A 27,206-nucleotide genomic window follows, 5' to 3' on the forward strand; every position below is an offset into this window, starting at 1 on the left:
CGATGCACAAGTAGGTTACTGTAAATATGAAGTTGTGATTCGAATGACATTGCACAGTGGGCGATCCTTTGGAGTTTTGTTATTTTAACGCAAACTAACAAAAAATATTGAAATAATATTACAAATAACACATATTAATACGAAATACAATAATAATTTTATGTTTAAAAAGTTCCAACATCCCTCAATGTTATAATTTCAAATAAAGTAAAAATGCAAACACATTTTTTCCAACTGTCAAACGTCACGTCCTGCGGGGCCGCCCATAATTGCCTTGTTGATTCATTGTTTTTTTTCTAACCACCATTCGGGACGGATTAAACGACAGAACGGGCGTAAAAAAAGGTTTCCTCGGCAATCCAAAACCCTCCGCGTTCGCGTGTGCTGTGTCTCGCGCTGTCCCGCCGCGTACGAACATTCCGGCAGCGGTCACTTTCCTTGCGCCACGGGTTGCGGTGAAAATTACGCACCAACTCGAAGTAGTGAAACGCGCGAGTGGCGAATTGTGTGCGCTCTGGTGGTGCCGAAGAATCTCAACGTCTCACACGCCAAAAGGCGGACGGCGACAAGTTCGCAACCTACCCCCGTTACCTGCCCCGTTCCACTCTCCTAGGTTGGTTGGTGTGTTGGATTGCATCAACAGTCGAGCAACTTCGCATAGTTGGCCTGAGTTCGTTTCCAGTGCTTTTGTGTGTGGTGTGTGTGTGTGCATTTGTACGGGTGTGTGTGTGTGTGGTTCCAAAAGTTCCGGACAGTCCGAACCGTTCGGCCGGAACCTTTCCGTGGGGGCTGGGTGTTTATTTTCTATTTCAGTGTCGTTTGCTCTTGTCCCCCTTATCAAGTGATGTAAAGTGAATGTGTGCCCTGGGTGGAGGGGAGGAGGGTGAAGTGCCAGGTCTCAGAAAACACAAACACACACACACACATACACACCCCTTTCACACAAACACGGCCACCACTCACTGGTTGCATGCGTGTGTTTATTTTCAAGCGATTGATGGTAATAGCAGCAGCAGCAGCAGCAGCAGGCTCCACCGCATAACGAAAGTTCACCACCCCCCAACGAAGCAAGCTTCAATCTCCCTCCCAAGAAGAACCGTTGACCATCATTCGGAGCATGTGTGTGTGCGTGTGTGTTTGTATGTGGGATAAAAATGTGATATTAAACAGCAGCGCTAATTGGCAGCATGATCGATGATCCTAGCAGGCGAACCTGAAACACCCCCATCCCCTTGTTTGCACCGTTTTAGCCGACCAAGGAAGTGAGCACACCTCTATCAACCTTGTCTCTATCGTCTCGCCGTCTTAGATCGCCGAACCACCGAGCAGCAGCAGCAGCAGCAGTAGTCGCAGCCGCCGACGACGGAAAAAGCGCACCGAGCTAAAAGGTGTCGCAGAACAAATGATCGTAATCGGTGCCGCAACAACTCCTCCCCGAGCCAACCCCGGTGTGCTTTCGCTTTCGTAAACCTTCCCATCCCCCACCTCCACACCCTGTGTTAATCGTATCTTGTAACGGGAGGGGGCTTTTTGTCACTCACTCCCCTCTTCTCGGGCCGATTGCGTGAATTGCGTTTGTTTACGCGCATTTTGTCGCACGAACCCGCGTGCCCGCGTGCGCACCGCTAATCCGGCTGATGCTGTGTGCGACTGGGTGTTGCGTCTGTTGTGCGTACGCGTACCGGGAAAGCTGCCCAGTGACGAATGCGGACATGACGAACGGTTTTGTGCCATTTTTAGTACTATAACCCAAACCAAAAAAAAAATCTGTTCAAATTGTTTCTTTCCCAGCGCGCAGTGAGTGAAACAAAAAGGTGTGTGTAGAAAGTGTCGTGAAAACGTCGGCAAAAAGGAATTTGAAGTGAGAGAGAGAAAAAAAAGAAACGCCAATACACCGGAAGCGTGTGTGTGTGTGTGTGTGTGTCGGCCACGTCGTCGACCGGGGGCCATCTGCAAATATGAAGAAGCTGACCACATAACAGCAAAGGAACACGGGTTTTGTGTGCGGCTCCATCCACCACCATCCACGCCCATACTTCGAGGCGTAGAAGTAGTACGACCCCCGTCCTCTCTCTCTCCCATCCATTCTCTTCGTAGCATTCTTCCCCTCATCTCACCACCCCCCAGCCCGCGTGTATTCGCAATGGGTGTGTGCCTGTGCAAGGACAAGGTCGAGGAGGGATTTGTGGACGACAGTAGCCGGGATTCGTACGCACCGACCGGCAGCGATACGGGCCGGCTGGCGGGCAGTGGCGGTGGCAGCAGCGGTGGACCGAACGGTCAGCAGCAGCAGCATCATCACCATCATCACAACCACCACATCCGGCACTACTCCCGGTCCGATCGGCAGGTTTCACTGTCCGACACGGTGGACGCGCTGGTCAAGGAGACGCTCGAAATCATCCGCTCGATCGTGGACAAGTAAGTGTAACGGATGCGAACGAACGCGCGAAACAGAAAACAAAAAACAGCCCTTCGAAAAGGGGCATTAATGGGTGGGCCGGGGAGGAGGGCCAATGCTCCGACCCTTGGTAAATGAGTGTAATTATCGAATCGAACCATTGACGTCGTCGCGCGACCCTTCCGGCCGTTTCCTTCCTGTCCCTTTTTGTCCTTGCCAGTCCTTGCCGGAATCGATCCGCGCGACAGCCCCCAATCCTTGGCAGCGATTGGTGGATTGAACCAATTGAAATGTGGTGCCGTTGATTACTCACACGCACCTGCTGTGCCTCTGTGTGTCTGTGTGTGTATGCGAGTTTATTAACCGAGATATCGAGGACCTTTGGACCCTGCCACGACGACCGCGATAATCCTTGCTCGGTTGACCAGTAGGGCGGAAATTAATTCATTCTGTCAGCGTGAGCTTCTCATTCGGCTGGCAAACGTTTAGTCACCATCGATTGGAAGGGCAATGGGGACGGGGCAAAGGAAGGGGCGTAATGAAGTGGGGGGGGGGTTTCCGTTCCAAACACGTGCGCACCGTACTGTAAAAGTGAGTGTCCAATGCGATGGATTAGCGGAAGAAAGGAAGCGTGTCAAAGAAACCCCCGTATCCTCTGACGTGTCCCCACCATTATCGGTCCAAAATGATTCAACATTCAAGAGATAAACGAATAAGCTTTGGTTGGTGGTTGGTGTGCGCTGTCTGTCACCGAAAGGGATGTTGGACATGGCCTCATCTCTCGTGCACATTAAAGCAAACATTCTCTGTGTGTGTGTTTTTTTTATCATAAAAACGTGTTTTCCCCCCAAGAACACTGCATAAAATGCATGCTCATGTGCTCATGCGTTCGCCTTCATTGCCCTTGGCACTTGTTTTACGCATCATCTTACGCGAGCGCACGCGGCGGAAACGGTTAAAAAAGATCATCCGGGGACGGGTTTTTTGCATTCTTTCTTTCTCTCTCTCTCTCTCTCTCTCTCTCTCTCTCTGCCACTTTAATCAGCATCCCCCAGCACACAACACAACACCACCCCACAGTCGATGATATTAATGTCGTTCTGATAAGCTCGCATTGTTCGCCTACGCGAGTCGACGTCATCATCACAATCGGGTAGCGTAGTAATAGTGGCCGTACAAAACCACCCCCCAGCGGGAATTATACAATGGGCGGTACAAAGTACGAGGAGCAGCCGTATGTGAATTAGGCTTTTTTTGCAATAGGTTCCCCTTCCCCCTTTTGGCCACGTTTCGGAAGAGGTTTGAAATGATTTCCTCCATTACAATTAATGCCCATTATTCGCTCAGCTTGCTCAACTGCGTCTCTCCGGAGCAGCCAGTTCTCATGCATTATGTATGGGGCACGCTGTCTTTGGGCAATTATGATTTTCTTCTATTGTCTGCTGCTGCGACAGATTTCTAGATTTTGATGAATTCCGCACTGCGCTCTCTTTTGCCATCCTAACAAATCCTCACAGTGATCTCACAAACTTTGTCTAATTCGTCATTGGCTCGTGTCACCGTCATACGGTCGCAAATGGCACATTGCAAAAGAAAATCCCCATTTCATCACAACCAAGCAAACACACACACACACACACACACACACACACACACACACACACACACACACACACACACACACACACACACATCGCGTCTATTGGCTCGATAATCTTTCGGCAGAAGGTTTCGGTCTCTACCTTTTTGCGCTGGACATGCTGGCTGGTCTGTTGGTATGGTTTGTGGACCGCCACAACACGTCGATAATATTGGGTTTTTGCTCGTTCGGGGTCGGGCTGGCGAAAGAAAGTGGGTACGTCGTTTCGGTTGCTTTGTCGCCCCATAATAAGCAAAATAGGGGGCTCTTGCCAGGGAACCAAAGTTCTATGTCGCACACAAACATACACACACACACGCATCAAAGCAACCATTTGTATGAAGCACGCGAACACGCGTATCGCATTACGAAAATGGGAAGGAAACTATCAAGCACACACATTGCAAACTCGTGAGAAAAGAGGGGTGCCGGGAGGTCTAAAGGTCCTTCTGAGTCTAATTAATTTTCACACGAAACCTTTTTTTTCACTGAGATTATGTTCGCACACACTCACATACACACTCACACACTACCCCACCTCAGTTAGTAAGTAGCGGGTTTGGGTTGGCGTCATGCGGGAATTTAGGACACAAAGTAGGGTGTTGAATTAGAATGAGTTTTATTGGTTTTCTGGGTTTTATTTATTTTTTTTCTTTGAGGAAAAATTTGTGTTAGTACAAGAGAAAGGTAAGAGCTTCAGTCAACAGTATTTGCAAGGAAAAGTAGTGTATCCTTTATAATAAAAAAAGCAAAGTTCTGAGGAAAGTTAAACCAACCAACCAGAAGGGTTGCTTCGACAGATTTGAAACTCAAAATGTGTTTTTAGTTCTAGACGAGTTGCCTTGGAAACGATCTCTGACAAACCCACTAGTAGTGAGTCACTCACTGCAGCACGACTTTAAATCTAATCCCTGAACTAGTGATGGGTAAAGTTGGCAAAAATTCGGAGTTGACTCCGATCCGATGCCGATAATTTCGGAACCGACTTAGGTAGGTCCACCCAGCATTATCCGGAGTCATTTGGAGTCTTCTGGAGCTGTTCGAAATCGTCTGGAGCCGTCCGGAGTCGGAGTCGTCCGAAGTTGCCCGGAGTAAGAGTCGTTCGGAATCGATTGGAGTCGAAACAAAGGCCTGTTGGATGCACACGAAAGACAAAAAAAACACAACGAAATGAAATGCCTGATCGCAAGCACATTGTACCGGACGACTCCAATTGATTCCGAACGACTCTGGACAACTCCGAATGACTCCGATTCCGGACGGCTCCTGGCGACTTCTGGCAATTCCGGATGATTCCGGACAACTCCTGAAGTCTCCGGACGACCTCCAGACGACTCCGACTCTGAGCAGAACTAGTGGTTCCGATTTTGCCGGAGTCGGAATCGGAGTCGTAGGTGCCCTCCAGAGAGCACATCGCTATTCTGAAACGATATTGTATTTTTACTAATCAGAATAGATAACAAAACTATTTTTCAGAAAACGTTTTAGTTTCAATCACTAAATCTATTTTGTTTGCTTAAAACGTACATAAACGTATGTACCAACTAAAAACAAAAACAAAAAAGAAATCATCTTGCTGCATTGCTTGTCGATCCTTATCACACTCCGTTCGGTAACGGTGATAGCAACAAACGCGAGCATGGATATCACTAATCCATATCAACGCTCTTTTTGCGTAGATAGCTTGACCGAAAACACCTTGCCACCTTGCGATGACGCGAACACGCGCACGCTCTTCATCCGCAACCGGGGGGATTGCCTCTTATTGGCGCAAGTCGTTAGTCACGCCTGCTGATAAGGAAGTGCACGGTGGATGAGGAAAGGGAGGGATGGGGATCGAAAGGGGGAGGGCGCTCCGCACGTCGACTTCAAAGCGAATGCGAAACGTGCCCTTTTAATCCTTCAAAAAGTGTGCATTTTGTTGTGCCGCCCTCTCACTCTCTGCTTTGCTACTTTTTCGGTCACATATTAATAACACCGAGTGTACGTGCCTTCAAAGACGCTACGCAAGACGCACTGCACCTGCATTTGTAGGCAAGCGAGCGAGCGGCTGACGTTTGCTTGTGCTGTGATTAATCCGATCGGTGGAAGGAAATCTGTATTCACATCCGATTACAGATGATGCGTCCCGTACAATCTAACAAGATAATTCAATTGGAATTTGCTAACATTCTGTCCTGCTCTGCGTCGTCTTGTTTGTGAGTGCCCCTCTCCCCAACCCACTAAATAGGGGGGAGGGTAGGGCAATGCTATCGTGGGAAAGCATCGAAAGAAGGGTGGAGTGTGTTGTACCTTGCCGTTTGTTGTACAAATAAACGAATTGCATCGCGATGCAATGCAGTTTTAAGCAAGAGAGGAGGCACCGTGTTTGCATGCATGCCAATCACTAGCACTGCAGTTTTGCAAAGCTGGCAATGCATGTCAGGCGATGCAATGATTACATTTCGCCCCCGCAAATGCTTCGTTATGGAGAAGAAAGATAGGAAAAAGGACGCTCGGCAGTGGCGCGCCTTCCATTATTGACCCTGAAGTGGAGGGGGAAGTGGTAGAAAGTTGGGGCTCACAGGATGGTATATTGATTCAACACTTGAGCGCGCTCTCTCTCTCTCTCTCTCTCTCTCTAGCTACCGGAGTGGCCGGAGAAGTGCACGGATCCCTTTTGCTCAAGGACGCTTGCTCGTCTTGTGCGAGATGTTTGCACTCACACAAAAAAGCAATGTGTGTTACTTTCGAGCCTTTTTACCCCACCGATGGTGGTGAATAATTTAATTGTTAGCAATCAATAAGAGGATGTAGAGAGTTATGTGCCTGACTGCTGCACTGAGCAGAGGAGAGTCTTTTCTCCATGTAATAGTTTTATAACCAATTATGCATCACAACTGCAATTATTAATCTCCCTTTTATCTCCTTTTTTCATCTTCCAGTGAACCGGAAACACCCAGCTCGATGGTGATGCTGCACGACCTAACGGACAAACCGTCCGGCTGGATACAGCTGGTAAAGTCCCTAATACGCGTGGTGCCGCTGGACAATCCGATGGGCCCGAGCGTGATCACGCTACTGCTCGACGATAGCCCGCTGCCGTCGAAGGAATCGGTGCTGGAGGTGGCCGACATGATAACACGATCGATACGCCGTACGCCGAAGCGCGAGCGCAACATGTGCATCATACTGGGCTTCCTGGCGGAGCGTCTGGCCGGTCCGTGCAGCATATCTGCCCTGTCGGAGGTAACGCTCGGCTATTTGCTAGGGAATTTGGTAAGTTTCGATGTGTGTAAAGTGTTGTAGCACTGGGCTGATGCGTTCTTTTGTCCCTCTCGTTGCCGTAGGACGAAGGAATCCACCCAGACGTGATGCTGTTTTCGCTGATCGCGCTGGAAAAGTTCGCACAAACGAGTGAAAACAAGAGCACTATTAGGGTGAGTTTTGGAGGGTTTGATCGATCGCACTCGTGGAACAATAAAGCTAAAGACATTTTCCTTTAATTGTAGCGAAAACTGGCACTCTATCCGGACAATCCACTGCTGCGGCTCGAACGACACATCACCAACAATGATTTCACCCTGCGACAGGTCGGCTTTTGCGCCCAATGGTGTCTCGATAACTATTGTAAGCGAGTCTCGTGGAAGTCCTTTTTTTTTTGGAATGCTTACTGATCCTCCCCCTTCCTTCTCTCTCTCCTGCCAGTCCTTATCGATGGTCGGCAATACTCATACGAGGTGGCGGACGTCAGCAACGTGAACGTGATGCTCAACACGCGCGACGTCAGCGAGTACCTGAAAATCTCGGCCGACGGGCTGACGGCCCGCTGCGACGCGTACTCGTTCGAGAGCGTCCGGTGCACGTACCAGGTGAATGCGGGCTGCTGGTACTACGAGGTGCTGATCATGACACCGGGCGTGATGCAGATCGGCTGGGCGACCAAGGACTCCAACTTCCTCAGCCACGAGGGCTACGGCATCGGGGACGATGCGTACTCGATCGCGTTCGACGGCTGCCGGAAGCTGATCTGGCACAAGGCGAAACCGATGCAGCACAACCTGAACGTGTGGTCGGGCGGTTCGGTGCTCGGCTGTCTGCTCGATCTGGACGCGCGCGAAGTCATCTTCAGCCTGGACGGGGTGGAGGGCGAGGTGCTGAAGCAGCTGTTCGAGTCGAGCGACACGATCGATGGGTTCTTTGCGGCGGCCTCGTTCATGTCCTTCCAGCAGTGCCGGTTCAACTTTGGCTCCACGCCGTTTGTCTATCCGCCCAAAAATCGGCCCTTCAAGAGCTTTAACGATCATGCGGCGCTGAGCGAGCAGGATAAGGTGAGCGAAAGCCCACCCGGTGGTACGATTCAAGTCTACAATTCTCCTTTCTCCTTCGCTTCAGATTGTTTTGCCCCGTCATCTGTTCCTGGAGCAGCTGCGCAAGCTGAGCGTGCGCGAGGATTCCTGCACGCTGTGCTTCGACATGAAGGCGACGATACGAATCGAACCGTGCCAGCATCGCGGTTTCTGCACGAACTGTGCCGCACTGTTGCAGTTCTGTCCGATGTGTCGCGCCGACATTGTCAGTACGGTGCAGGAGGAAACGCCCCCGGACGATACCAGCCCGGGGGGCAGCTCGGAAGCGAATCAATCGAGCGGGAGCGGCGTGCTGCCCAAAGCAACCAACGCAGAGGAGGAACAGGCGCAAGTGTAAGTGCGCCGGAACGCCACACGGACCACCAGGCACCAGGCGGGAAAGTGTTTGCGAGCGATCGAGCGCTGTGCTTGTGTTTAATGCGGGGTTACACTGCTTTGCTTAGCAAGCCCTCCATTTTTCGGCAAATGTGTCCTAATGCAGTGAGAAAATGTGATAGCTTTCTATTGGAGAAAAACGGAACACTAACTAACAGTACAGCAAACACAACAAAAACACGAGCGAAACAAAGTGTGATAGGAAGGAGAAGTAGTGAACGATAGAACAAGAGAGAGATAGATAGACCGGTGCGATAGCCTCTGGCCTATAAGCAAACAAATGGGCGCCTAGCAGTGTGTGTTTGTTGTGTCGTTGTTTGATGTGTGTCGTTGTAAAACGTTACATCGCGTCGCATGGCTTGTGTACTTATTATGTACTGTGTAGGTAATCGGTTGAGATCTTCTCCCCTCACCGCCTCTCGTTTACATTATATTTGTCACCACAATTTGCCATCACAAAAAGTGTCACGCCCGGGGCAGGGGAAAGGAAGAAACACGGTTTAAACTTTCGGTCAATGTTTTTCTCGATGTTTTTTTGCGCAACCGTCTTCCGGTTTTACACGTCGTTTGAGTTTCAGAAACTCTCTGTGCAAAGGTGTTCGAGAAGCACAACTCCGGACCGGTGTAATTGCATCATTTTTAATACGTTATACGTTAGGGTACTAAGTATTAGGGGCTATCACTGCGTAACCTGTATGGATTTAGTTATTTGATTAGTGTTTCGAGTTTGTTGTTTTTCGACACGCCTGTGCTGAACGTATTGCTGCTGCCCGTGCATATACGTTCATCGAAGACAATACTACTAGACAGAGCTATTTAACCATGAAACAATCAGCACATTGCACCTAATAACTTACAACACCTAGTGACCTAAGATGAGAATGTTTGTGAAGGAACTCGTCAGTGCACGCGCGCGTTAGTTTTGGGAATAGGCAAAATAGGCAAACAAAAGCAACGACGAATGGGGGGGAGGGAGTCTATGCAGAGAACATTAGAGGAGTAGAATTACAGTTTCTCCATATGTGGTCCGTTTTTGCGATCCATGAATGTTGGTTTGCTGTACCATTTACTTTTCCGATTTAACACAGCTCCCGGGAGCATTACAATTGCGAAACAGAAAACATTATTCGTCAAGTTTGTTACGTTTAAAGTAGTTCAATAAAATACACGAACAAACATAGACATAAGTACACATTCAGCAACATGCAAAGCACAGGTATCAATAACGTCCTTTTTTCTGTTCCTTTACAACAGCACCGGGGTACGCTACCAAAAAAAAACATAGCAAAAAGAAACCTATCTCAAAAAAACAGGCCGTTGAAAAGAGGGAGGTAGAGCAGTAGCAGCGGGTCCAGTAACATTCATTAGTTAGTGAACTGCGTGAAATGTTGTTGTGCACAGGGAAGAGTTGTAGGAAACGATGATGTATAAATAGGGTAACAAATACGACTGATATATTTTTGTACACGCGCAAAAGCATTGTATGGAACAGGGGATTGTAAATAATGGCTAGTAAGAGTATGTGCGAAATGTGTAAAACAGAGTTTGATTTATAAAAGCGCCACTGAGTAAAACAAAACAATGGACCGATCATGTTCATGTTATTTAATGAAAAATCGTTGTTGGATGCTTTTTTGGTCATAGCAATATCACACACGGATTGAAACATTTTATTATTTTTGTTAATATAAAGCTAATCAAAGAAAAGGTAGCATGGAAGCAGGTAAACGTTGAACTAAGCCAATCAAATATTATTCGGCAACGGTTTTCCACCGACCGTTCATTTTCAAATCCACGCATACGTCAGACGTAAGACGTTTGAATGCGCAAGCGAGATGGCAACAATGGACAATTCTGGCGGCGCTCCGCGCTGTCAACTGCCTTTTTTTCTTCAACTGTCATTTTTTTCTGACAGCGCGTAGCCTACGAAATTGTGCGCGTTCCGTGGACTTTGCAAACTTACAACACACTCTGCTCGCGTATCGCGACAAAACTGTGCGACGGATAAGAAGTGTTCCCCCGCGATCGGATTGTAATCCCCTTACCCCTAAGAACGGAACGGACACGGTGGCAACGGGCTACACGCTACAAATTGCTGCGAACAGGCAGCGGGCACGCCGGCTTCCATTGGCAGGATCGAACACAAGGAGCTCCTGGATTGCGGCGCTACACTACGCTCTGTGCCTGTGGTGATGGTGACACGGGCGATACTTCTAGATTGAACAATACCACACACGCACACGCATTTGCTCCTAGTGCGGGCTGCAAAGTGTGTTCCGAAGCGTGAACAGCACGGCCGGAAGGGCAAAAAAGGCACGCACCGTGGCCCTTAAGCTTGCTGGTGCGAGGACACCGATGCACTGGGCGTCAAACAGGTAGCAGCGCGAGCCGTGAAAGCACACCTGGAGGAGACGAACAGGTTGGCAGTACCCCGCGTGCAGGCTATAACAAAAAAAAACGAAGAAGACACTGTTAAACGCATACAGAAAAGAGCCTCCGATAACCAATCCCGTCTCGATGATAAAGCCTACGACTGAATGCGCAAAAAGCAAGAGCATCGTGCGAGATAAATACAAGGCCCTGTAGGCTTGTGTGAACGCGGGTCCATCTCAGAACTCCATCGCCGAAAGTGTGAAAAAAGCATACACACATTTGGAGCGAAACAGGATAAGCAAACGACGATCCCCGTGACACCACACGAAGGACGAAGTGGCTGCTAGGGATCAATGAGGCGAGCTGTTGCTGTGATGACGGTGATGATGTGCAGCTGAAACGCGCTCTACCTGTCGTCCGCAACTGTGCCATGAGTAACGAGTGCTGAATGGTGTGTATGTAGTGTGTGTGTGTGTGCCCGTGCGTCAATGTGTGTGTGTGCGTGCGTTTAGTCGCGTTTTAGTTTTGTTTTGTTTGGCCCTCAGTGTCGCGCGCGCGGAGTTTTGCAATCACACCACCACCCCATTACACCCATCACAAGGGGGGCAGCAAGCTGTGCTGGCTCGCTGGCTCGCAATAAGGCTGCACGCGCGTGTGTGTGTCACACATTGGGTCAAACTTAACGACCCCTCTCGCGTCATCGTTGGTCGGTCAGCGTTGTAATTACAGCGAGCGGTCGCAAGGCAAGCTGCTGCATCATACCGCACACCGGTGGACCGTCCGTCCGTCCCGTAGTTGTAGAATAATGTGCGCGTTGCGCGGCTAAAGCACACAGGCCCACCTTCCACTCCGCGTCGTCTGCTCCGAATGAATTGTGGCCATCGGCGTAGCTTAAGCTTGTCCCGTTTGTTCCGCAAGATCGTCGCAACGGAAAGGCACACCCGGAAGCGAAGGCGCAAGAAGAGCGAAGGCACGGACCACAGCGCGGACTAGGCGGGGTTGCTGCACCGATAAGTAATCACAGGTAGGTGTGCACCGCACGGGAGCCAGCTCGCTAATTTTCGGCAAACTTTTGTGTTCCAAACAGGCAACAAGGCTCTCTCTCTCTCTTCTAACCCACCCCCGGGAGTCGAAGGTGGGGGAATTATCGGATGAAAAGGACGACAACTGCAATTTACTGCCGTCATGAGGCTTACGTCCTTCCGATGCCAAGGACCACTACCCTCAATACACCTTTGATTACTAAGTAGTCACATGTGGTGATTGCAATCTTGTCAGTTTTGCTGGACCTCGGACCGTACCGGGCCGTGTCATTCGGTCTCTCCTTCGACTCGAAACTGTGTTCTGAGCTCCGAGGGTAATTAAAATAAGTACTCTTTCTCCACCCCCTCCTTCTCGCACGACACATCAGCATCGTGTGGCCCAGAGAACACACTGCGGCATGTACGCATAGAGGTTTCGAAAACTTTGGCTCGATATTGAAACTTTGTATCATTGCTACGGAGGGGTACGGAGCGACTGACAAGAATCAGCTTTCAGTTGCACATTTCGGCTCGAGTCCAATTAGAAGCAAGAAAAATATCGTTACATTGCATTGAAGCTTGCAAAGCTTGTTTTAAAATGTAGTGCCCTCAATAAATGGAGTATTGAAGTCCTTTTTTCGGTTCCACCACCCGTCGAGACTTGTCTGATTTACCCTAAATAAAGGACACATCATAAATGCAGCAGGGAGATCAAGGCAGGCGGAGAGGCAGGTTTATTTCGAATCCATAGCGACCGATTTATGTGTCCCTTCCCTTCCTGCTCAAGCCCTTCCCTCTTGCGGGCGCCCTAACAACGACGTCGCTTTGTTTCCTCGCCCACAGGTTGATTCATTTTCCGTGAGCGATTGGATTTCCCCTCCACTGTTTGTTGGCGTGAAGGTAGGACGGATGGGGGGAGGGGGTGGAATGGTGGAAGGGTGGTAGGTGGGTAGCCTGTTGTAACATGAATTTTCCAAACCGATGCAAATGCTCGTTTACGTTTCGCCAAGTGCATGGTGCACAAGTGACCGGAGGCGCTCGCTGCTTGTGACTCATACAATCGATGGCAGCAGAATCGCGCGCGCGTTCAACTTGAAACAACATGTAAACGTGTGTGCGTATGTGTGCGAGTGTCGGTGTGTTTTGTTTGTGTGCCCTTACTCATCGGAAACTGTGTGTGTGTGTGCTTGTGTGCATTGCAGCCGATATGCAAATGTGGGGACAGCAAAAGGAGTTTTGAATTTGCAAATTCCCAACACTTTATAGCGTCTCTTGTATCTTTCTTTCTTTTTTTTTGTTGTAATTCATGCTAACCTGCTGACGCAAGGAGGGCTTTAAACGCAGAATCGCAGGCACTGATAGAAGAGCATCAATGAGCGTTGTTTGAGCGGGGGAGCAGCGCGCAGTCACGGCGAAAAATAGGTCACGCGGAAAGCGTTTCATTCATACACAGCAGCAGCAGCAGCAGTCCTGTCGCACGTCCTCGTCGTCGTCCTAGTTGTCCGGCACGATGAGGGAGAGAGAGCGAAAGAGAGAGAAAGAGACAGAGCCTTGAAAGGGGGACGACCGACCCATTTGATTCATAAAAGATGCCCGGCAAAAGGCCAACTACTAGATACACCACTGGTGGCGGTGGTGGATCTATGTGCTGACATTATACGTCCGGCGACAAAAGGAGCCACACAGCCACTTGAAAGCAAAGGCGATATAGGCGACACCCGGAAGAACGTTCTGCTGTTTCTGCTGCTGCTGCTCTGGTTCCGTTCGACCCCAAGTCCGTCAACACGAGTGCAAGGACGAAGAATGAACGATGTGTGATAGATTGTGTCCATGTGGCGTGTGTGCGTGCGTTTATATCATATGAATAGGCGCATCGATTGCCGATGAGGAGTCATCGATAGCAGTGAGGGATAATCCTTTCTGGAGGCGCCTGTAAGAAAAATGGCATCGCACACACATAGCAACGGAATGGGTGCAGCAGCACCAGCCCGGAGAATGTGCGCCTATGGAATGTGGTGGTGCATAGGAACTTGCATAGGCCACCTCACAATCGCCATTGAATGTCCGTCAGACGAACACTGTCACTAAGCACTCAGACAAAATGCAGGAGGAATTTGTGCTCCCGGGTTTCTAAACAGCCAACCGTCACCTTAGAGACGCACCGCGAGCGAGGGAAGAACTGTTTAACTGCTCGGGCTCCCAACCGCGCGCACATTCATATAAATCTGTCGGGGCGCAAAATGGTATTGCGCGCGTACGCGAACAATTTAAAAATAATCTATTTTAAATGATTTAACAATGACCATCGCGCGCGGAACCCAATTGTGTAGCGTCGGGGGTCCCCAGTGCGAGCGGGGAAGGGGCAGTGTAATGCAAAGTAAAAGAAGAAGCAAGCCATGAGCAATGTGCTGCCGTCGCCGCCTGCTTCGTCTGTGTTACTCTCCCCATCCCATGTAATGTTTTGCTTTTCTGAAGCATATCGATAGAGAGAGAGCCCCTAGAGCCGCCGCAACGATATGTGTGTGTGTGTGCACACTGTTTCGCATCTTTTTCCCGTCACACTATTTTTAGTGATAAAGTAAAAGCGCACACGAGATATCAGAGGAAATTATGGTGGGGGTGAAGGCTTGGATGGTGAATTTTAATTAAATTGTGTGCAAACATGGTGACGCTTTCGGGTTGAGCAGTGTGCGCCGTTCGCTCCGGTCTCTATTGGCATGGAGGCTCCAGTTTCCTTTCCATCCTCTGCTCCGCCCAAACCACATCCAATCCTGGACACTCACACACACACTGTATGATGGGATGGCGCGGTTTGGCTTGCTGCTGCTTCTGCTGCATGTGGCATATGCAAAATGGGCCAGTGGCGCAAACGAAATTTGCTTCCGCTTCCGATGGGGTAATTTGTGCTGGTAAGGGGAGGGCCGGTGCTGGCGACCGTTGGGAGGAAGCTTTTGACCTTTAGTTCGATTTTCCCCTTTAGTCTGCTGCCATCCTGACCTATCGGCGAGCTTTCAAACAATGGTGTTCCGGTCAATAATTTTATATCTAAAAGGAGCGCATGCCATCATGCCTCCTGTTTGGAGTGTCCGTTGAGTCATGCACCAGTGGATAGAATTACTTCGCATCGGTTCGATCTTGACTTGACTTCCTTTTTCGTGATCGTGACAAAATTTGTATTTTAAAAATCGCTACCAAAGGCGTATCAAAGGCCGGAAATAAGTAGCATGCGTGTGATGCTGTGTCGTTCTCAGTATTTAAAAGGTGGTCAATTAAATATCAGCAGCGGTCAGGAATGAAGTTATCGCAAATGAGATCATTTCTATTTTTACCAGCGGTAGCAATATGTCGCAAAACGTTACGACATATACTTTCCCCTCTCCTCGCGCAAGCACACGGCCAAGAGTTGGTTGTGGTTGCTTAAATCCGTTATTATGTTGTGTTATCGTTATCTAATTTCGTTTCTTTTTATCTTGCTTTTCAGAACGTAGAGATAATCGTTTCACATTAAACTGTTAACTGATAAATTCAACATCATCATCATCATCATCCAGGAGCGCTATAACCATTCGCCTCAGAGAAGGTAAGTTTACGCCGAGGTTTTTTTTTAAACCTTCCGTACCACGAGGCGAACCTTCCCTTTTCTTACTCTTCTCATTACTTTGCTCATTTGGAACAGTTGGGAAAGTGTCGGACGTGTTCGATCTCTACCGTCACACGCAGGCAATCTCCACCAGTGTCGCAAAAAACCAAAAAATCCCGTAGCTTACTACCGAGATAGCCGAGAACGATGGGTGCCTTTCTGGAGAAGCCAATGACCTCCAAGCACAACGAGCACGGCGAGGGCAATGGGCTGCGGTACGGCGTCGGCTCGATGCAGGGCTGGCGGTGCGAGATGGAGGACGCCTACCACGCCAAAACCGGGCTGGGCGACAGCCTGGACGACTGGAACTATTTCGCCGTGTTCGATGGGCACGCGGGCGACAACGTGGCCAAGCACTGTGCGGCCAACCTGCTGCAGCGCATCATCACGACGACCGAGTTCGGCAACAATGACATCACCAAGGGCATACACACCGGCTTCCTGCAGCTGGACGAGTCGATGCGCGCCATTCCCGAGCTGGCGTCCGGGCTGGACAAGTCCGGCACGACCGCCGTCTGCGCGTTCATCTCCGGCCAGCACCTGTACATAGCGAACTGTGGCGATTCGCGCGCCGTCCTCTGCCAGAACGCCCAGCCCATCTTCACCACCCAGGACCACAAGCCGATCCTGCCGGGCGAGAAGGAGCGCATCCAGAACGCGGGCGGCTCCGTCATGGTGCAGCGCGTGAACGGCAGCCTCGCGGTGAGCCGGGCGCTCGGCGACTACGACTACAAGAAGGTGGCGAACTTGGGCCAGTGCGAGCAGCTCGTGTCGCCCGAGCCGGAGATATTCTGCCGCGACCGGGAACCGGCCGACGAGTTTCTGGTGCTCGCCTGCGACGGCGTCTGGGACGTGATGAGCAACGAGGAGCTGTGCCAGTTCGTGCACAACCGGCTGGAGGTGTCCGACAACCTGGTGGACGTGGCGAACCAGGTGATCGACACCTGCCTGCACAAGGGCAGCCGGGACAACATGAGCATCATCATCATCGCATTTCCGGGCGCGCCGCCCGTCTCGGAGGAGGCGCAGAAGCGCGAGGAAGCGCTGGAGCAGCACCTGCGGGCCCGCATCGAGCAGATACTGGGCGAGATGAGCTCGATCGAGTACGGCGCACTGCTGAAGGAGCTGGCCCGCGAGGACATTCCCGACCTACCGCCCGGCGGTGGCCTACACGCCAAGTGTTCGTACGTGTCGAAGGTGTTTAAGGAGCTGCATCCAAAGCTGGCCGAAACGTGCGAAATGGGAAACTACTAAAAGCAGGGACGGCAGGTAGTGCGAAAATAGAACAAACAAAAAGGAAAGGTTATAAAGTAATAATTACAACAAAAAGATGCAAAGATGTCCCACGCCCTTCCCGGTGGTGTTGTATCCTCCGCCCAGTCCCACACATTCTTCCTTCCCAGCGAGCACTTTGGCATGCGCGAATGTGCCGAGCAGGTGCTGGCTGACAGGGTAAAATCGCATACAAAGGAATATAGCTGGGAACGAGCATCTTTTTTTTCTACTGTAATCATTCAAATCAGGCAGAGAATTGATATGAACACACACAGAAACAAAAAGCCCAAGCATATAAAAGGACGGAGATCGTAAGGAGCAGTAGTAGCTAATAAGGCTGTGTTCATTGTTGCTGTTATAGTGAAGAGAGAGAGAGAGAAAAAGAGAAAACACAAAATAATGAAAAAAGTGAACATACATACTGAACATACAGACGTACACAAAGCAACACAGCAGCGCAGATTGTCTTCAAAACATGGGTGCCAAGTGAGTTGTGTGGTGAGGTGTCGCAAGTAAACAATTAAAACAAAACAAACCCAAGCTATACACTGTACAGAACGCACACACACACACACACACACCATCGGCGCCATTTTTTCATTTGATTAGCGGATAGCTGGTAGTATACATAGCTCAACACTGGTAGGGACCGGTAAGGACACAGTCAAAAGAAGCAGCAGCAACAGTAAGAGCATCGTAAGAAACAAAACGTTTAAGTTACATTAATTAAGTATGTTTTTAGTTTTTAAAGTACTATCTGTATTATTCTTCGGATTAGCAGTTTTAAATCTAAATTTATGCCGTGTTTAGGGGCGCTGAATTTAACGAACCCTTATGCTAATTAACTACTATATGAATGTGGCAGTTGCGTACAAGTATTGCGCGGATCTATTGCTTTCTTTAGTTTGTGCTTTCCGTTCGTATTCTTTTCACTTTCGTCCACTTTGTCAGGACGTTTTACGGTTTCCATTTTGTTTCTCAGTGAAATGATAGTGTAAGACTAGGCCGATAGGTTTGTTAGCGTGTTGTTGTGATAGTGCTAAATATTACTCGCCTACTCTCCCCCCCTATCTGCCATCCCCCCTTCAACGCTTTACTCTCGCTCTGTCCCTCCCTTCTTGCAAGTGCTGCTGTTGTCAAAAGGTATATTAACTAAATTCAAGTTTGTTTGTGTTGCGATTGTCGTATAGCAGCGCTCTCAGCTATGAAAAATGATAATGGATTACAAAGGAAGTAAAAAATACTACACACAAACACTACACACACCCGAAAAGCGACAGCAAACACACACATTTCTCGTATAGGATTATAAAGGGAGGGGAGTAAGCTGTAAAAGTCATAAAAGACATGTTATATTGTAGCGTTGGCGTCGATGGAGTTGGGTTGGGTAGGGGGTCAGAATTTAAAAAAATGGTAACGGGTAACGGGGAATGAGATAAAGGGCGAAAGGGAAAGCGAAACACAGGAGTTGATATAATGTATCGTAGTACGTTAAGAACCATTAACAAAACTATCCTTCACATCATACTGGTCCTTTTTTGTTTGTTCTTACTGAAGAGAAATGATGTTGTGATAAGACGAAAAAACACAGAAAAGGAATGAACATACAATGTCCAATGGGGGCACGGACGAGTAGAACAAAGAAGAGTAGTTTTGATCATAGAAAAGGTAACAGACAAGTGAGGAACACACACGGCAGAGCAAACAAAACACGTGTGAAGGAACAACCATAAACGAGCTCGATCTTGCGTGTTTTGAAGCATGTGTCTGGGACTCGCTGTTCGAAGCCCTTTCCTTCTACTCGTGTACTTGTATAAGCAATTTTCTGTTAAGATAAGATGTTTGAGAAGAACACCACTCTCCCGCGCCCTTACTTTTTATTCACAATGCGTGAAATTCATTATCTTGCACTGCATCAAACGTAGAATGGGGAAAAAATGGGAAGTAATCGATCGAATGAAGCAACGACCCACAGCGTCCACGAAAAAACGGATGCTAGGTTGCAAAAAAATGGCAAAATGTATTAATATGTTTACCAAACAAGCAAACAAACAAACAAACAAACAAATCCCTTTTTTGAATTTGGTTCCAAGCTTTATCGGTTTGGTTTGAGAACTGGAGTAGCGCAGTAAAAGTGTCCAATGCGATCATACCGGAGTAGAGGCCATGGAGTAGAAAGAAGGGAGAGGAAAGCATACTAAGTAAAACAAGTAGTAGGGGGAAAAACATTCCATAAGATCCACACACTCACATACCTACACAAAGCACACAAGCCTACTAGATTAGAACCGTCATGCAAGTGGGCATGTTGTTCCACCCTTAAAGGATGGGATTTGTAAAAAGGAGGCAAGCAAGCAACAAAACCATGTGCGAAGAATCATTTTGTACCGGACAGAGAGAAAGACAGCAAGTGTCAGTGGAAAAACAACTCCCAGCGGTAGTGATTAGTATTTCATCATCCTACAACCAAGTTTAATGTTTGGCTGCGTGCGCGCCCCTTGCAAGAAGTTAATAATATCAAGTGCGCCCGTCGTTTGTGTATACTAGCTTTGCGGTGTGTATATCGCTCGCTCTAACACTTCCCTAGACATACATCCCCCCCCTCCCCAGAGTACGTGGGGATGCATTATGTTTGTAGTAGTTGCGAGCAGAGGGCCAAACGTAAAATGCAATCAAACCAACAAAAAGAGAAGTAAAACATACTCACCCAACATTCATCTATACATTCAGAACTATATTTTTGCATTTAAAATACGCGAGATGTACCGGCGGTTTGTAGGAGGGGGAGTCGTCTTCAAAGACACGAGACATCGCGCGTTCCATTGAGTGTGTGCTGTAAAACTTGAAAACCATCACTAGAAAAAAACGGAAAAACACTACACAAAAACACTCCAATGTAATGTAGCTGTCCTGTTTCGTAAGAACCTGGAGGCCAGCTTCCCATTGAAAACATACACCCAGACACACACACAAATACTGTAAATGAAAAAGAAAATAGAGTTGGTGTTTTATTGCTAGAAGACCGTTTGAAATATGATGCATGTGTGTGTGTTGTTTGGTGTGTTTAGTAGTGTATTTCGACTGGCAAAACATGTGCTGCGGCGTACATCCGAAACGGTCATCCCGTCTCAATGCGGAAGTTTGAACTTAACGAGACGTGCTAACACACATTTCGCCGTTGTTTACCGATTGAAAAGATAAATATAACAAATCTCTTATCGTACCACCTGGTCGTCTTGTGCCGCGCCCGGGGGTGATCGTCTGTTATCACCTTCGAGGAGAGTAATTGAACTGAAAGTGAAAATGGCTCCTCCCGTGCGGCAAGTGAAAGCTGCACTGCCCGATGGTTACTGCGATGTGTGAAGAACATTGATTCCGTGGCTGTGACAGTGATTGCACGCAGCAGCCCAGTTTTGTCAGTGTGTTAATAGTGTGTGTGCTGAAGTATGATGTTCTCGAAAGGCGTTTATTCCGTGCTAGTTTTAATGATTTTCTGGAAAACGGAAGGAATTTTGTGTAAGGAGAATGAAAAAAGCGGCAACGACACATCCGGCCTCAACCCATCGTTCTACCTGACAACGGATTTTATCCTTCATCTGAACGAACTCATCAAACACCTGGCAGTGTACGCGCTGGATGATACGGTCGACTCTCGACACGCGCTCGACCATGCCGGTGCCATGTGGAACCACACGGAAGTGGTGCTGCAAGAGTTGCTCCAACGATCCGCATCGGATAATGCAACGCACGTTTCACTACACGACGCTCTGGATGCGATCCGACGGGAAAGGATTCACTTCATGAAACGCGTATCAGACATTGATGCAACAGCGCTAATCGAACGCTCGGGAACGTATCCCGCCGCCATCACACACACCATGCAGTCCAGCGTACACGGACTCACCAGCGTGTCAGCCAAACTGTTGCGCGTGCTGGCCGGCACGAGCGAAAGGACGGGACGGGCCAACCCGACCAACGCAACCATCGACCTGTTCCTGGACGTGTTCAACCGTGCGATAGTGGACACGCAGGAAAACTTTCAAACCCAAATCAATCGTGCTTTAAGACGCGTAAAGTCCCGTCTCTCTTCCCTCGATGCGACAACCGCGCTGGGGCAGTATCTGATGAAGTTGGCCGAGCTGTACGCGTTGCAGAAAAGCGATATTAACGCAAAGCTGGCGCTGATCGGCACGTCCGTGAGTGAGAAGATGGAAGCATTCAGCACAATGGTCGACAGCCAGCTTACCGCTGGCCTTACGGGTTTGCTGACGGATGCTGCAACGTCTTCGGGGCATCAGTTCCTTTACCTCTGCCTAAAGCGCTACGTCTACTCGTACTTCGATGAGGCGCGAGCGGTGGCAAAGCTGCTGCACTGCGGTGAGCCGGAACTGAGCACACTGCAGTATCTGGTAACGGTGGCCGGACCGATACTGGAACGTGCGGCCATCTCGGACAGTAGTGCGACGAAGATGAACGCTATCTGCAGCTCAACCGCTTGCACTGATTTTGTAAGTGTTGTTTTCGTTTTCACATTTTACATCCCTTCAAGGGTTTCATATGGTTTCTCTTTGGCAGTATTACCTTTCCTTGGGGGATCAGATTATGCTGGTCGACTCGCGGATACAGAGCTACGTAGCGTTCATTCACTCGGAGCTGGCGGAGCTCGAGCTACGAGTGTACACGTGCGTCCAAGCTGCTTCAATGGATATGGACGCGTACGTAACCTCGATCAGATCGAGGTTTGGCGTCTGTTTAACGTCGGGAAATGTTAATTTTGTAAATGGTGCTTAAAATAAACGAAAATTATTGATTGCTTTCCTGTTTTTGATTTAAAATGTAACCGTCTGCGAAATCACATGGTCGGCACAGCTGGCACGTGGTCACCAACAAAACAACCATCATCATAGCAACCTTTGCCAAACACAACCCCCCCATGTTAGCTCTATAAACCTTGGTTCGCGCTGTCAGTTGCCGTTTTGTTGTGATTGCTCTCTTCTCCTGCTGTGAAAGTCACGGACGAGAGTTTTTACATAACTTGCGCTGAGGATTGTTGTTTATTTTGTGCTTTTAGTCTTTGGTGCTTTCTGCCGGGTGCTAGCAGCAACCCTTCTCCCACAAACCAATGGCATCAACGATAGATAACTTTTACCAAAAAACGGCCACAGCAGGTAAGTTGTCCGTCTCTGTTGTGTGAGAAGCTTTTGTTTGATGATCTCACCACCGCCATCCCCTATACAGCCATGAAAGATTGGCCCCGCGATGCCGTACTGTACCAGCCGTACGAGGAGGAACAGATCCTGCTGGCAGAGAATGCGAGCTGCCTGGCGGTACGCACCTACCTGAAAATGCTCAACCTGCCGGTCGCGCTGGAGCAGCGGGCGAACGCCGAGTTCATGTCGCCCGGTGGCAAACGCACCAAGCTGCCCGTCCTGCGGGTGGAAAACTTTATCTACGCCGAGTTCGACCACATCGTGACGTTTTTGGAGAAAAACTTTAACAAATCGCTCAGCGCGCCGCTCACGCCCGAGGAGAAGGACCAGATGCGCTCGACCAACTGTCTGGTGGAGCATCTGTTCACCACGGCCGAGCAGTACGTGAGCTGGATCGATCCGGAGGTGCGCAACACGGTGACGAAGAAGCGCAACGGGTGCGTGTTCCCTTTCCCGCTCAACCACGTGCAGAACTGGCGCAAGGAGAGTGCGGTACGGCGGCAGCTCCGCATGGCGGACTATCTGCACGAGGGCATCGACACGATTATGGGCGAGGTGGACCATCTGTGTCAGGATTTGAGCAGCCGGTTGGGCGATAAGCGGTACTTCTTCGGGGACAGGTAAGCCAAGTTGGCCTGTGGTATGTCCCAGGGTCTTATTTTATTGCTTTCTCTACTTTTAGCCCCACGGAACTGGACGCTCTCGTGTTTGGACATCTGTACAGCATCTTCACGATGAAGCTGCCGAACAACGTGCTCGCACTAACCATTCACAAGTACAGCAATCTGAACCAGTTCTGTAAAAACATCGACGAGACGTACTTTAGCGTGAAGGGAAAGTAATCTCCCAGAGGTCGTTCGCTTATTTTCGAAAATACATGTGAGTTGTTCTGAATGTATGAAGCTTCTCGTAGTGAAAATCTCATAACAAGTTGAGAAAATTAAACTGTAATAATCAAGCGGCATTCTTTATTCAAACTCTATAACAGTAATCTTCGGCCGTAAAGCGACAATTCCCTTCCATTCTAATAGTTCTGCAACTTCAGCCGCGGCACAATGTTCATGCTGGTCAGCTCCTGGAACAGCAGCTTGCACGCGTACGGCATCGAAATCGTCGACACGCTTGCCGACGAGCGACAGTTGTGACACCAAGACGAGTAAGCCAACCGGCCGCACACATTGCACACGTCCACATCGAACGCGTCGGACGAAATCATCAGCCGCTCCATAATCAGCATACTTGCGCCGTACGAAATCAAACAATCGCGCTCCATCTCACCCAACCGAAGGCCACCCTCCCGGCTACGACCCTGCGTCGGTTGGCGCGTCAGTACCGCCCTCGGCCCGCGGGCACGTGCATGCATCTTGTCCTGCACCATGTGCTTCAGCTTCTGGTAGTACACCGGCCCCGAGTAGATGTACACCTCGAGCGGTTCGCCCGTAATGCCCGAGTAAAACACATCCTTGCCGAGATAGTTAAACCCATGGTTGAACAGCTCGTCCTGCAGATCCGAACACTTTGATCCGCCGAACGCGGTGCCGTAGTGAAATTTGCCCTCCAGCACGCCCGCCTTACTGCCCAGCAGCTCCAGCGTTTTGCCGACCGTCATACGGGACGGGAAACCGTGCGGGTTCATCACCATGTCCGGCGACATGCCGTAATCATTGAAGGGAAGGTCTTCCTGCTCCACAATCAACCCCGTCACACCTTTCTGCCCATGACGGGAGCTAAACTTGTCCCCAATTTCCGGACGGCGCGTTTGACGCAACAGAATCTTGACCAAGAACTCTTCCTCATTGTTGGTCGACACGAGGACCCGCTCGGCGTAGCTCGGCTCGGTGCCTTTGTACGTCACCGGTACGGCACTGTACGCGATCGGCTGCTGGCCGGACTCTTTCTGCTCGATCGGGTTGTTCGATTTCACTGCCGGCATTTCCTTGTTCACCATCGTTTGCTTGCACGTGAGCCGCTCGCCCGGCGACACGATACCGTCCGTATCGAGACACTCATGCTTGGCGATTATCTTCCCAGTCACTCCATCCTTCATCGGGCCCATGATACGATCGAACGTTTGGTTGCTGTACCGCTTGATCGTGCACTTGCTGTTCTTGTACACGAGACACCGGCCATACCCACGGTCGATCGACGCTTTGTTCAGTATCAGCGCATCCTCGATATCGTACCCGGAGTAGCTCATCACGGCGACGGTTGCGTTTTGGCCCGCCGGCAGCTTGTCAAAGTTCGTCAGCTCGATCGTGCGCGATCGTACCATCGGACTCTGCGGATACACGATATTGTACATCAGCGTGTCGATGCGGTTCTTCTGATTGTACCCGATGATGCCCATCGCCTGCTTTCCCATCGCACACTGGTACGTGTTACGGGGGCTCTGGTTGTGGTGCGGGTACGGTACCAGCCCGGCACAAACCCCCAGCAGCGTGAACGGTTCAATCTCCAAGTGGGTCGTCTTTTCCGGATCAATGTCACGCTCCTGGTACGCGATGAACGAATCATTCTCCTCATTCACGTCCAAATACTCGATCAGCCCATCGTGCAGGAAGTCATCGAACTTGCGCAATCCAAGCTTCATCTGCTCGAGATGCTCCTGCAGCACGAGCGGACGCCCCGCCTGCACGATAATGTACGGCCGGCACAGTCTTCCCCCGTCGGTGTGAATGTAAACGCAGCGCTGCGTGAACGAGGTGTGAATCGACACGAACGCTCCGATCAGTCCACGACGGCGCATCATACGGAACACCTCCACCAGCCGCCGGTAAGCGATCGTCACGCCCAATATGTTACCGTTGATGAACACCATGAACACCTTCGGATTGTTGATCGTTTCACCGCCCAGCAGGCGAATGTCTTCCACGCCCGCATTGTACGCCAACCGTATGACCGGCTCCTCGTCCACCTCCGTCGTGATGTGCGTCATGAGGGCGAGATTTTTCACCAACCCGCACGCCTCACCCTCGGGCGTATCGGAAGGGCACAGCATGCCCCACTGGCTCGGCTGCAGTGAGCGTGGCCCCGACACTTTGCGCGTCTTCTCGAACTGTGAGTTGACGCGCGTCATCATGCCGAGGGCGGAGATGTAGCTGAGCCGCGACAGCACCTGCGTAACGCCCGCCCGCTCCATCTTGAACCGCTTGATCGTCCAGTTGCCCGTCGAGATGGCCGTTTCCAGGCCGGCTGTAATCAGCGCCTCCCTCATGTGCTTTCCCACATCGAACTGGGCTGCCTTTATCTTCGGAATGTTCTTGTCCGCAATCATCTTCAGCTCCCAGTTGAACCGCTTGAACAGATCCTCAAACATCAGCGAAAGCAGCGAGCCGGCCAACTCCAGCCGCTTGTTGCCGTAGTAGTCCCGATCGTCCACCGCACTGCGATCCAGCTCGGCCGCCATCACGCGGCGTATCATCAGCGCCACGTAGATTGCCTTCACCTGAAAGTTAAAGCTCGGTACGGGCACGTGCGCCAGGATCGTAGTGGCAAGTAGATCGCGTGCCTCATCGGCGGTCGTTTTATACTTCGTTGCTGCCGTTGTGAACCGCTTAGCAATCAACTTCGACCCCATATACTCCAGCGCACGCTGCTGCGTAAACACCTTATGGTTGGCCGCTTCCAGCAGCGACGGTGCGAAGCGCTTCTGCGTCTCTGGATCGATACCGACGAGCTGCATAATCTCCTGGTCCGACGCAATGCCCATCGCCTTCAGTATGATCGCGACCGGGATTTCCTCCGTCATGGAGTTGTGCTTCAGATAGTACCGGCCGTGCTTCGTCAGCAGGATTGTGCGCGATTTCTTCTCGTGCGTCGAGCTCGTCACCTGACACTGGATCACGCCGTTGTAATCCTCCGTGATCATTTTGTTCCAGCTCAGCTGCTCCTGGATGAGAATTACCTTCTCCGTGCCGCGGATGATAAAGTACCCGCCCGGATCCATCGGACACTCGTTCACCTTCGACAGCTGGTAGTCCGATTTGCCCGTCAGCACACAGTTGGACGAGCGCAGCATTATGGGCATACGGCCGATGAGCAACCCGTTCCGCACGACACGCTGCGTGCCGCGGGTGTACTCAATGTCGACGGTGATCGGTGCCGAGTAGGTCATGTCCCGCAGCCGGCATTCGTGCGGTGTGGTGGATTTCGTGTTGTTGAAACCCTCCTCCACATCCGGCTTGCCGACGTGCACGTTCAGGTACTTGAGGTAGAAGCACGGATCGGCATCACTCTTTACCTCCTGGTTGGCCTGCACAATCTTCTTGATGTCCACGTTGATGAAGTAGTTGAATGAGTCGATGTGCTGCTTTACCAGCCCCTTCACCTGCAGGAACGCCGGCACCAGTTTCCATTTTTCCTGCAAAAGAGAAGTACAAGCGGAAAGTTTTACCTGGAGCACGCTGCGAGGATTTGCATGATGCAAGCGAGTGTGTGTGTGTGTTTTCCCCTTTCGAACCTCTAGGGCACGTTGCACTTTCTTGTAGTTTTTGCCCTCTTCCTTCCAGTGTTTCTCCTCGCCATGCATGGTGCCGGCGGTGGGAACAGTTCGTTTGCAGTTCAACACAAGTTAGGAGTGGAAATTTTGTGTATTTTCACCAAATTTTACTGATTTTTTGCAACGAAATGCAACGCACAGCCAGAACGTGCTCGGTTGTAAACAACGTTTTGACGTTTCGTGCCGGTCGGACAGGGGTGGCGAACTACAAATTTTAAAGGATGCGTATAATTTTATAAATAGTTAACTCTTTATTTCACGATTCAGTGGCAACATATTAAATACTTCTTGAAACACGATATTAAAGCTGAAATAGAAAAGAAAGATGATTTAAAACATTTCATCGAAATATTACAAACCACAAATCTCGCTTTGACGTCTCTGATGTAAACAACACGTGCAGGCGAGCTGTTTTTCGAGCAGT

General features: G+C 49.9%; 5 protein-coding genes across 10 annotated transcripts; 4 read left to right on the forward strand and 1 right to left on the reverse strand.

The window, feature by feature from the left end:
* The first annotated feature begins 270 nt into the window (after window positions 1-270).
* On the forward strand, window positions 271-10,380 carry LOC1277814 (RING finger and SPRY domain-containing protein 1). Of its 4 annotated transcripts, XM_061654215.1 has the most exons (8): window positions 271-613; window positions 1,792-1,814; window positions 2,098-2,421; window positions 6,965-7,298; window positions 7,370-7,459; window positions 7,532-7,649; window positions 7,728-8,350; window positions 8,415-10,380. In XM_061654215.1, exons 3-8 carry the CDS (start codon window positions 2,144-2,146, stop codon window positions 8,724-8,726), a joined length of 1,755 nt encoding a protein of 584 aa, XP_061510199.1. In that variant the 5' UTR covers window positions 271-613; window positions 1,792-1,814; window positions 2,098-2,143; the 3' UTR covers window positions 8,727-10,380. The 4 variants fall into 4 exon arrangements, with proteins under 4 accessions (XP_061510199.1, XP_061510198.1, XP_061510200.1 ...); XM_061654214.1 differs by having other exon boundaries at window positions 286-720; window positions 1,792-2,421; XM_061654216.1 differs by having other exon boundaries at window positions 286-696; window positions 1,792-2,421.
* A 266-nt stretch (window positions 10,381-10,646) lies between these two features.
* On the forward strand, window positions 10,647-20,094 carry LOC1277813 (protein phosphatase 1B). 3 transcript variants are annotated; one of them, XM_061654218.1, is made up of 3 exons: window positions 10,647-12,161; window positions 15,641-15,739; window positions 15,836-20,094. In XM_061654218.1, the coding sequence occupies exon 3, from the start codon at window positions 15,947-15,949 to the stop codon at window positions 17,051-17,053; it is 1,107 nt and encodes a 368-aa protein (XP_061510202.1). In that variant the 5' UTR covers window positions 10,647-12,161; window positions 15,641-15,739; window positions 15,836-15,946; the 3' UTR covers window positions 17,054-20,094. The 3 variants fall into 3 exon arrangements, with proteins under 3 accessions (XP_061510202.1, XP_061510204.1, XP_061510205.1); XM_061654220.1 differs by having other exon boundaries at window positions 10,672-12,494; XM_061654221.1 differs by lacking the exon at window positions 10,647-12,161 and adding an exon at window positions 12,863-15,068.
* Window positions 20,095-20,295: 201 nt separating this feature from the next.
* Window positions 20,296-21,888, forward strand: LOC133392790 (uncharacterized). Its single transcript, XM_061654217.1, has 2 exons — window positions 20,296-21,582; window positions 21,650-21,888. The coding sequence occupies exons 1-2, from the start codon at window positions 20,521-20,523 to the stop codon at window positions 21,863-21,865; spliced, it is 1,278 nt and encodes a 425-aa protein (XP_061510201.1). The 5' UTR covers window positions 20,296-20,520; the 3' UTR covers window positions 21,866-21,888.
* A 159-nt stretch (window positions 21,889-22,047) lies between these two features.
* Window positions 22,048-23,451, forward strand: LOC1277812 (metaxin-2). Its single transcript, XM_317313.4, has 4 exons — window positions 22,048-22,242; window positions 22,313-22,904; window positions 22,967-23,163; window positions 23,273-23,451. The coding sequence occupies exons 1-3, from the start codon at window positions 22,197-22,199 to the stop codon at window positions 23,124-23,126; spliced, it is 798 nt and encodes a 265-aa protein (XP_317313.4). The 5' UTR covers window positions 22,048-22,196; the 3' UTR covers window positions 23,127-23,163; window positions 23,273-23,451.
* LOC1277811 (DNA-directed RNA polymerase III subunit RPC2) lies at window positions 23,225-26,976 on the reverse strand. The gene is made up of 2 exons (XM_061654211.1): window positions 26,744-26,976; window positions 23,225-26,644 (listed from the first exon to the last, which is right to left on the reverse strand). Exons 1-2 carry the CDS (start codon window positions 26,810-26,812, stop codon window positions 23,309-23,311), a joined length of 3,405 nt encoding a protein of 1,134 aa, XP_061510195.1. The 5' UTR covers window positions 26,813-26,976; the 3' UTR covers window positions 23,225-23,308.
* Window positions 26,977-27,206: the final 230 nt, after the last annotated feature.

Source organism: Anopheles gambiae, chromosome 3, assembly GCF_943734735.2.
Source record: "Anopheles gambiae chromosome 3, idAnoGambNW_F1_1, whole genome shotgun sequence".
In the NCBI taxonomy this organism is placed as follows: domain Eukaryota; kingdom Metazoa; phylum Arthropoda; class Insecta; order Diptera; family Culicidae; genus Anopheles; species Anopheles gambiae.

Excerpts from the sequence above, each read along its gene's own strand:
- LOC1277814 (XM_061654215.1), top strand. The coding sequence starts at position 2,144 with ATGGGTGTGTGCCTGTGCAAGGACAAGGTCGAGGAGGGATTTGTGGAC. Across the intron at positions 2,422-6,964 it reads ATCCGCTCGATCGTGGACAA|TGAACCGGAAACACCCAGCT; the intron begins GTAAGTGTAACG and ends TTCATCTTCCAG. Across the intron at positions 8,351-8,414 it reads CGCTGAGCGAGCAGGATAAG|ATTGTTTTGCCCCGTCATCT; the intron begins GTGAGCGAAAGC and ends CCTTCGCTTCAG.
- LOC1277813 (XM_061654218.1), top strand. The coding sequence starts at position 15,947 with ATGGGTGCCTTTCTGGAGAAGCCAATGACCTCCAAGCACAACGAGCAC.
- LOC133392790 (XM_061654217.1), top strand. The coding sequence starts at position 20,521 with ATGATGTTCTCGAAAGGCGTTTATTCCGTGCTAGTTTTAATGATTTTC. Across the intron at positions 21,583-21,649 it reads CAACCGCTTGCACTGATTTT|TATTACCTTTCCTTGGGGGA; the intron begins GTAAGTGTTGTT and ends TCTCTTTGGCAG.
- LOC1277812 (XM_317313.4), top strand. The coding sequence starts at position 22,197 with ATGGCATCAACGATAGATAACTTTTACCAAAAAACGGCCACAGCAG. Across the intron at positions 22,243-22,312 it reads CCAAAAAACGGCCACAGCAG|CCATGAAAGATTGGCCCCGC; the intron begins GTAAGTTGTCCG and ends TCCCCTATACAG. Across the intron at positions 22,905-22,966 it reads CGGTACTTCTTCGGGGACAG|CCCCACGGAACTGGACGCTC; the intron begins GTAAGCCAAGTT and ends CTCTACTTTTAG.
- LOC1277811 (XM_061654211.1), bottom strand. The coding sequence starts at position 26,812 with ATGCATGGCGAGGAGAAACACTGGAAGGAAGAGGGCAAAAACTACAAG. Across the intron at positions 26,645-26,743 it reads AAGTGCAACGTGCCCTAGAG|GAAAAATGGAAACTGGTGCC; the intron begins GTTCGAAAGGGG and ends TCTCTTTTGCAG.